This window comes from Bombina bombina, chromosome 1 (genome assembly GCF_027579735.1).
Source record: "Bombina bombina isolate aBomBom1 chromosome 1, aBomBom1.pri, whole genome shotgun sequence".
In the NCBI taxonomy this organism is placed as follows: domain Eukaryota; kingdom Metazoa; phylum Chordata; class Amphibia; order Anura; family Bombinatoridae; genus Bombina; species Bombina bombina.
In genome coordinates, this window is record NC_069499.1 from 1,418,791,094 (window position 1) to 1,418,801,011 (window position 9,918).

General features: G+C 37.4%; 1 protein-coding gene across 1 annotated transcript; it reads left to right on the forward strand.

The window, feature by feature from the left end:
* The first annotated feature begins 7,184 nt into the window (after positions 1-7,184).
* Positions 7,185-8,129, forward strand: LOC128665433 (olfactory receptor 5V1-like). Its single transcript, XM_053719925.1, has one exon. It carries the CDS (start codon positions 7,185-7,187, stop codon positions 8,127-8,129), a length of 945 nt encoding a protein of 314 aa, XP_053575900.1.
* Positions 8,130-9,918: the final 1,789 nt, after the last annotated feature.

Consider the following 9,918-nt stretch of genomic DNA (forward strand, 5'->3'; position numbering starts at 1 on the left):
GTTTGGCGGTAGAAGGGCTGTTAACGCTCCGCGGGCTTTTTTCTGGCCGCACCATATAATTAACTCTGGTATCGAGAGTTCAATAAAATGCTGCGTTAGGCTCCAAAAAAGGAGCTTAGAGCATTTTTACCGCAAATGCAACTCTCGATACCAGAGTTGCTTACGGACGCGGCCAGCCTCAAAAACGTGCTCGTGCACGATTCTCCCATAGGAAACAATGGGGCTGTTTGAGCTGTCAAAAAACCTAACACCTGCAAAAAAGCAGCGTTCAGCTCCTAACGCAGCCCCATTGTTTCCTATGGGGAAACACTTCCTACGTCTGCACCTAACACTCTAACATGAACCCCGAGTCTAAACACCCCTAACCTTACACTTATTAACCCCTAATCTGCCGCCCCCGCTATCGCTGACCCCTGCATATTATTATTAACCCCTAATCTGCCTCTCCATACACCGCCGCAACCTACGTTATCCCTATGTACCCCTAATCTTCTGCCCCTAACACCGCCGACCCCTATATTATATTTATTAACCCCTAACCTGCCCCCCACAACGTCGCCGACACCTACCTACACTTATTAACCCCTAATCTGCCGAGCGGACCTGAGCGCTACTATAATAAAGTAATTAACCCCTAATCCGCCTCACTAACCCTATCATAAATAGTATTAACCCCTAATCTGCCCTCCCTAACATCGCCGACACCTAACTTCAATTATTAACCCCTAATCTGCCGACCGGAGCTCATCGCTACTATAATAAATGGATTAATCCCTAAAGCTAAGTCTAACCCTAACACTAACACCCCCCTAACTTAAATATAATTTAAATCTTACGAAATTAATTAACTCTTATTAAATAACTTATTCCTATTTAAAGCTAAATACTTACCTGTAAAATAAACCCTAATATAGCTACAATATAAATTATAATTATATTGTAGCTATTTTAGGATTAATATTTATTTTACAGGCAACTTGGTAATTATTTTAACCAGGTACAATAGCTATTAAATAGTTAAGAACTATTTAATACTTACCTAGTTAAAATAATAACAAAATTACCTGTAAAATAAGTCCTAACCTAAGTTATAATTAAACCTAACACTACCCTATCAATAAATTAATTAAATAAACTACCTACAATTACCTACAATTAACCTAACACTACACTATCAATAAATAAATTAAATACAATTGCTACAAATAACTACAATTACATAAACTAACTAAAGTACAAAAAATAAAAAAGAACTAAGTTACAAAAAATAAAAAAATATTTACCAACATTAGAAAAATATTACAACAATTTTAAACTAATTACACCTACTCTAAGCCCCCTAATAAAATAACAAAGACCCCCAAAATAAAAAATGCCCTACCCTATTCTAAATTAATAAAGTTAAAAGCTCTTTTACCTTACCAGCCCTGAACAGGGCCCTTTGTGGGGCATGCCCCAAGAAAATCAGCTCTTTTGCCTGTAAAAAAAAACATACAATACCCCCCCCAACATTACAACCCACCACCCACATACCCCTAATTTAACCCAAACCCCTCTTAAATAAACCTAACACTAAGCCCCTGAAGATCTTCCTACCTTGTCTTCACCATCCAGGTATCACCGATCCGTCCTGGCATCCGGTGCTGAAGAGGTCCAGAAGAGGGTCCAAAGTCTTCCTCCTATCCGGCAAGAAGAGGACATCCGGACCGGCAAACATCTTCTCCAAGCGGCATCTTCGATCTTCTTCCATCCGGTGCGGAGCGGGTCCATCTTGAAGCAGCCGACGCGGATCCATCCTCTTCTTCCGTTGTCTCCCGACGAATGACGGTTCCTTTAAGGGACGTCATCCAAGATGGCGTACCTCGAATTCCTATTGGCTGATAGGATTCTATCAGCCAATCGGAATTAAGGTAGGAATATTCTGATTGGCTGATGGAATCAGCCAATCAGAATCAAGTTCAATCCGATTGGCTGATCCAATCAGCCAATCAGATTGAGCTCGCATTCTATTGGCTGATCGGAACAGCCAATAGAATGCGAGCTCAATCTGATTGGCTGATTGGATCAGCCAATAGGATTGAACTTGATTCTGATTGGCTGATTCCATCAGCCAATCAGAATATTCCTACCTTAATTCCGATTGGCTGATAGAATCCTATCAGCCAATCGGAATTCGAGGGACGCCATCTTGGATGACATCCCTTAAAGGAACCGTCATTCGTCGGGAGACAACGGAAGAAGAGGATGGATCCGCGTCGGCTGCTTCAAGATGGACCCGCTCCGCACCGGATGGAAGAAGATCGAAGATGCCGCTTGGAGAAGATGTTTGCCGGTCCGGATGTCCTCTTCTTGCCGGATAGGAGGAAGACTTTGGACCCTCTTCTGGACCTCTTCAGCACCGGATGCCAGGACGGATCGGTGATACCTGGATGGTGAAGACAAGGTAGGAAGATCTTCAGGGGCTTAGTGTTAGGTTTATTTAAGGGGGGTTTGGGTTAGATTAGGGGTATGTGGGTGGTGGGTTGTAATGTTGGGGGGGGGTATTGTATGTTTTTTTTTACAGGCAAAAGAGCTGATTTTCTTGGGGCATGCCCCGCAAAGGGCCCTGTTCAGGGCTGGTAAGGTAAAAGAGCTTTTACATTTATTAATTTAGAATAGGGTAGGGAATTTTTTATTTTGGGGGTCTTTGTTATTTTATTAGGGGGCTTAGAGTAGGTGTAATTAGTTTAAAATTGTTGTAATATTTTTCTAATGTTGGTAAATATTTTTTTATTTTTTGTAACTTAGTTCTTTTTTATTTTTTGTACTTTAGTTAGTTTATGTAATTGTAGTTATTTGTAGCAATTGTATTTAATTTATTTATTGATAGTGTAGTGTTAGGTTAATTGTAGGTAATTGTAGGTAGTTTATTTAATTAATTTATTGATAGGGTAGTGTTAGGTTTAATTATAACTTAGGTTAGGACTTATTTTACAGGTAATTTTGTTATTATTTTAACTAGGTAAGTATTAAATAGTTCTTAACTATTTAATAGCTATTGTACCTGGTTAAAATAATTACCAAGTTGCCTGTAAAATAAATATTAATCCTAAAATAGCTACAATATAATTATAATTTATATTGTAGCTATATTAGGGTTTATTTTACAGGTAAGTATTTAGCTTTAAATAGGAATAAGTTATTTAATAAGAGTTAATTAATTTCGTAAGATTTAAATTATATTTAAGTTAGGGGGGTGTTAGTGTTAGGGTTAGACTTAGTTTAGGGGTTAATCCATTTATTATAGTAGCGATGAGCTCCGGTCGGCAGATTAGGGGTTAATAATTGAAGTTAGGTGTCGGCGATGTTAGGGAGGGCAGATTAGGGGTTAATACTATTTATGATAGGGTTAGTGAGGCGGATTAGGGGTTAATAACTTTATTATAGTAGCGCTCAGGTCCGCTCGGCAGATTAGGGGTTAATAAGTGTAGGCAGGTGTCGGCGACGTTGAGGGGGGCAGATTAGGGGTTAATAAATATAATATAGGGGTCGGTGGTGTTAGGGGCAGCAGATTAGGGGTACATAAGGATAACGTAGGTGGCGGCGCTTTGCGGTCGGCAGATTAGGGGTTAATTATTGTAAGTAGCTGGCGGCGATGTTTTGGGGGGCAGGTTAGGGGTTAATAAATGTAATACAGGGCTCGGCGGGGTTAGGGGCAGCAGATTAGGGGTACATAAGTATAACGTAGGTGGCGGTCGGCAGATTAGGGGTTAAAAAATTTTAATCGAGTGGCGGCGATGTGGGGGGACCTCGGTTTAGGGGTACATAGGTAGTTTATGGGTGTTAGTGTACTTTAGGGTACAGTAGTTAAGAGCTTTATGAACCGGCGTTAGCCCAGAAAGCTCTTAACTCCTGCTTTTTTTTTTTCAGGCGGCTGGAGTTTTGTTGTTAGAGCTCTAACGCTCACTTCAGAAACGACTCTAAATACCGGCGTTAGAAAGATCCCATTGAAAAGATAGGATACGCAAATGGCGTAGGGGGATCTGCGGTATGGAAAAGTCGCGGCTGAAAAGTGAGCGTTAGACCCTTTAATCACTGACTCCAAATACCGGCGGTAGCCTAAAACCAGCGTTAGGAGCCTCTAACGCTGGTTTTCACGGCTACCGCCAAACTCTAAATCTAGCCATAATAGTTTTCTGGATGCCTGAAGTGGGCATCATCCAAAATGGATTGAAAATGTACCCTTCAGGCATTTCCAGAGAATCAGGAGGAACTGTAGCCGTTTGGAAGATTTTGAGGACCAAGCTATAAGATTAAAAGAACGGTTTCAAGCTAAACATTTCAAACCAGACAACATCGCAAAAGCATATCATAAGGCAAAAAGTTTGAACAGAAGTGATCTGGTTATGGGTAAAAAAAATAAGAACACAACAACTATGAAGCCCCAGGGGCAGGGTAAGGGCAACAGTGATAAAAATAAGAGATGTTTTAGCTATGTCACTACTTTCAATACAGGTTAAACACAGGTCAAAAATATTTTTAAGAAACACAGGAATATACTCAAGAAAGATCCTTTGTTGAAGCCTGGATTGATAATCCAGGCAGTGTCTGGATCCACAGAATTCTATCAGCCAATCAGAATTAAGGTAGAAAAAATCCTATTGGCTGATGCAATCAGCCAATAGGATTGAACTTCAATCCTATTGGCTGATGCAATCAGCCAATAGGATTGAGCTTGCATTCTATTGGCTGATTGGAACAGCCAATAGGATTTTTTTCTACCTTAATTCCGATTGGCTGATTCTATCAGCCAATCTGAATCTAAGGGACGCCATCTTGGATGACGTCACTTAAAGAGATATTCATTCCGAAGAAGACGTCAGTTGAAGAGGATGCTCCGAGCTGGATGTCTTGAAGATTGAGCCGCTCCGCGTCGGAAGGATGAAGATAGAAGATGCCATCTGGATGAAGACTTCTGCCTGTCTGAAGGACCACTTCTGCCCGTCTGGAGGACCACTTCTGCTGGCTTCATTGAGGACATCTTGCCGCTTGGGTGAAGAGTTCTCCCGGTAAGTGAATTTTCGGGGGTAAGTGTTTTTTTAAGGGTGTATTGGGTGGGTTTATTTTTTAGGTTATGGCTTTGGGCCGCAATAGAGCTAAATGCCCTTTTAAGGGCAATGCCCATCCATATGCCCTTTTCAGGGCAATGGGGAGCTTAGGTTTTTTTAGTTAGGTTTTTATTTGGGGGGTTGGTTCTGTGGGTGGTGGGTTTTACTGTTGGGGGGGTTGTTTGTATTTTTTTTACAGGTAAAAGAGCTGATTTCTTTGGGGCAATGCCCAGCAAAAGGCCCTTTTAAAGGCTATTGGTAGTTTAGTTTAGGCATGTTTTTTTTTTTATTTTGGGGGGGCTTTTTTATTTTGATAGGGCTCTTAGATTAGGTGTAATTAGTTTAAAGATCTTGTAATTTTTTTTTTATTTGTGATAAGTTAATTTATTTTTTTTAGTTGTATTTAATGTAGGTAATTTATTTAATTGTAGTGTAAGGTTAGGTGTTAGTGTAACTTAGGTTAGGTTTTATTTTACAGGTCAATTTGTATTTATTTTAGTTAGGTAGTTATTAAATAGTTAATAACTATTTAGTAACTATTCTACCTAGTTAAAATAAATACAAACTTGCCTGTAAAATAAAAATAAACCCTAAGCTAGATACAATGTAACTATTAGTTATATTGTAGCTAGCTTAGGGTTTATTTTATAGGTAAGTATTTAGTTTTAAATAGGAATAATTTAGTTAATGATAGCAATAAATTTAGAATAGTGGCGGCCACATTGGGGGCGGCAGATTTAGGGGTTAATAAATGTAGGTAGGTTGCGACAACATTGGGGGAGGGAGATTAGCGGTTAATATATAAAATGTTGGTGTCGGCGATGTTGGGGGCAGCAGATTAGGGGTTCATAAGTGTATTATAGGTGGTGGCGATGTCCGGGGTGGCAGATTAGTGGTTAATAAGTGTAAGATTAGGGATGTTTAGACTCGGAGTTCATGTTAGGGTGTTAGGTGTACATAAAATGTGTTTCCCTTAGGAATCAATGGGGCTGCGTTACTGAGATTTACGCTGCTTTTTTGCAGGTGTTAGACTTTTTCTCAGCCGGCTCTCCCCATTGATGTCTATGGGGAAATCATGCACAAGCACGTACGACAAGCTCACTGCTGACTTACGCCTGGAGGTTTGCAGGAGTATTCTGTTCGTTGTTGCATATACCAGTAGAGTATACTATAGCAGAGTGCCTTCTTACTCACATTGATTGCTCTTTCTTTTATATAAGAATTATTATTAATATTTGTATACAATGTTTCATAATTAATATTTAATAACGCACCTTAAGATAACTAATTCTTCATGTGCACTAACCCAATACCACGTTAGACCTACCTGAAGTGCATTACGCATATTTTACATTCCACTGCTCTTCACATAAAAGAAATGTAATTTTTATTATTAAACATATATTTCTATATATTTCTTATAATCTTAAAGTAAAATTTATAAATCTATAGGAATAGACCTACAGGTATATTTAGATATATACAGAAATATTTATTTAAAATTAAATGAAATTTTCCTGTATGTGAAAAACATTGGAATGTGACATATTTACATTAAATACACAGTAGAACACATTATTAAATATTATTATAGAATTATTATTTACATATATCTATATATAGTGTGTGCGTATATATATGTGTGTGTATATATATATATATATATATATATATTATAGCTCTTTGCAGTCAAATAACTGGTCATATGCCATATACCTTTGAACCCTTAAAATAATTTTTTATTAATATTTATATGACTAAATGTTATAAGATATTGTTTATGTGAGTGTAACTATTTTAATGTATTTATGTTGCTTTTGTTGCAACTTATTTTATCCCTAACCCTTTATGTAAGATTTTCAGTCTCGCTAACTCGACCCAAGTTAAATTTGTTTGTGCTTGAGCAAACGCATTTACTTTCAATTTATAATATGCATGCAAGTTAACACATTTACTTGTAATCTATCCCTAAATAAGCAAATTACTGAAAATAACCATTGTGAAATATCCACAATTTATAACTGCTAAAACATTTAGCAGGATCCATAAGATTAGTGTAGTATGTTTAATTTCAAATGTTGCTTTTTTTCAGGACTCATGATTGTTATAGAATATGGAAATCGTACTATTGTATCCAGTTTCATTCTCCTTGGACTTTCTGATTCTCCGTATTTGCAGGCTATATATTTTCTGATTTTCCTAGTGATGTATATAATTACACTGTCTGGGAACATTTTGCTGATTGTAGTGGTAAGAATTGACATTCAAATGCATACCCCTATGTATTTTTTACTTAGCAACCTCTCATTCATTGACATTTGTTTTTCTTCCACCATAGTCCCAAAAATTCTGGTGAACACTGTTTCGAAGGACAAAAGCATTTCTCTACTTGGATGTGCATCCCAAATGTTTGCCGCTTTAGTTCTGGGTGTTACAGAATGCATAATATTGGCTGTCATGGCATATGACCGGTATGCTGCTATTTGTAAACCTTTACACTACAACATAATAATGAATAGGAGGTTCTGCATTAGTCTAGCTGCTGCTTGCTGGGGAGTTGGTTTTATTAATGCTACCATCCATGTTATCTTAACGTTCAAACTGCCTTATTGTAGATCACACCAAGTCAACCATTTTTTCTGTGAGGTGCCTCCTTTCCTAAAACTATCTTGCAGAGATACTCGGTTCAATGAGCTTGCAATGTACATTTCAGCATGTATCATTGTTGTCTTTGCATTTTTTCTCATTCTCGTTTCATACAGTTATATAATTGCTACAATTCTGAAAATTAATTCTTCTCAAGGAAGGCACAAAGCCTTCTCCACATGTGCTTCTCACCTTACAGTGGTCTGGCTTTACTATGGTACCCTCATGTTTATGTACCTACGTCCACATTCCAGGTACTCTCCAGAGATGGACAAGACTGTGCCTATTCTTTACACAGCAGTGACTCCTATGCTGAATCCAATAATCTACAGCATGAGGAACAAAGATGTCAAACGGACCATAAAAATAAAACTAGTCCAACAGACAAATTTCTAAAAATAAATTTCAGTGGAATTTATTATTATTGGAGCCTGGTAGACATTTTAGACTCATCAGCTATAGTATTGCTTACATCCTACCAAAATATCATACAGTACAAATAAAGTTGCATTCTAGAAGATCAAACTAGTGAACCGCTGTTCAATCAACAGATCTTTTTAAATGTTCAAACTCAAAGATAAAATGTTTATTCTTCATAAAAAAACTCTGCTAGCAGCCTTGTTACTTTTTATCGAAAACATGTTGTATGTGTAGAATCCATGTGAATATGTATTTTACAGACTAATCTGCCTTTTATTGCCGTCTTATTTTAATAAAGTTTTAAGGGCTTTTTTTTTATTTTAAGTTCTTTAGAGTCAGTTAAAGGGACATGAAACCCCAAATTTTTCTTTCATGATTTAGATAGAGAATACAATTTGAAACAACTTTCCAATTTACTTCTATTATTTAATTTGCTCCCTTCTCTTGTTATCATTTGCTGAAAGGTTTATCTAGGCAAGTTCATGAGCAGCAGAGAACCTAGGTTCTAGCTTTTGATTGGTGGCTGCATATATATATTGAATGTGATTGTCTCTATTATGTGTTCAGTTAGAAACTAGTAGTGCATTGATTCTCCTTTGACAAATGATACCAAGAGAATGAAACAAATTAGATAATAGAAGTAAATTAGAAAGTTGTTTAAAATTGTATTCTCTATCTGAATCATGAAAGAAAATTTTGGGGTTTCATGTACCTTTAAGTCCACTGATAGACAAATGTAAATTTGTCTCAAAGAAAACACTGACATTATAATCGAGGTTGTCACTAGACATGTGCATGGCGAAAAAATTTGGTTCGGTTCGGATCGATTCGGAATTTTTCGAAGTTCGGTTCGGATCGTTTCGAATTCGAAAAATTCTGAATCGATTCGTTTCGGATTCGTTTCGGATTCATTCGGATTAGAAGAAATTCGGCTGGATTCGGTTCAATTCGGTTCGATTCTATTCGGTTCGGAAATTCAGCATTTCGGTAAGTGTTAGGTGGGATTAGACTAGTATTATACTGTATATTAGGTGTTAACCTAACATACTGTACAATACTAGTGTAATCCAATGGCTATCCCGAATTTACGAATCGATTTGAACTAATTCGGTTCGATTCAGAAAATTCGGCAGAATTTTTATTCGGAAATTCGGTTCGATCCGAATCGCCGAATTTGCTGAATTTTCCGAATTTCCGAATTGAACCGAACCGAATCGCACATATCTAGTTGTCACCCAGTTTAGTAAGCACAGAGAGTACCGATAGGAGTAACTGGATTAGAAATAAAGGAACCTATAGATGTGGGCATGGTCCCTGTATCACCTGTGGAGTACTACACACAGCAAATGGTTTTAAAAGTATGGTCACTGGAGTTTTCCAGTAAATGCTATGCCAATTGTAGGACAACATTTGTAGTATATCTCCTTGAGTGTAAAATTTGTTCTCTACAATACACAGGCCAAACATCCAGGGAACTGAGATCTAGGGTTAGAGAGAATATTAGCACTTCAATTTGACTCATATGACCAATGTATTCAATATGAAGGTTCAGGTCATTGATAGGGTGATGTTTCCAGCCAGAGGTGGTGACAGACACAAATTGTTGTTGAAACAAGAACTGTATTGGATATACAGATTAAAGACTGTCACCCCACTTGGCTTAAAGTGTGAATGGGATATGAGTTATTTTATAGAATAGGTGATCCTTTACTTGTCCCAAATATTTCACAACTAGTTATAATTATGATAACTTTGGGGTTTTCAA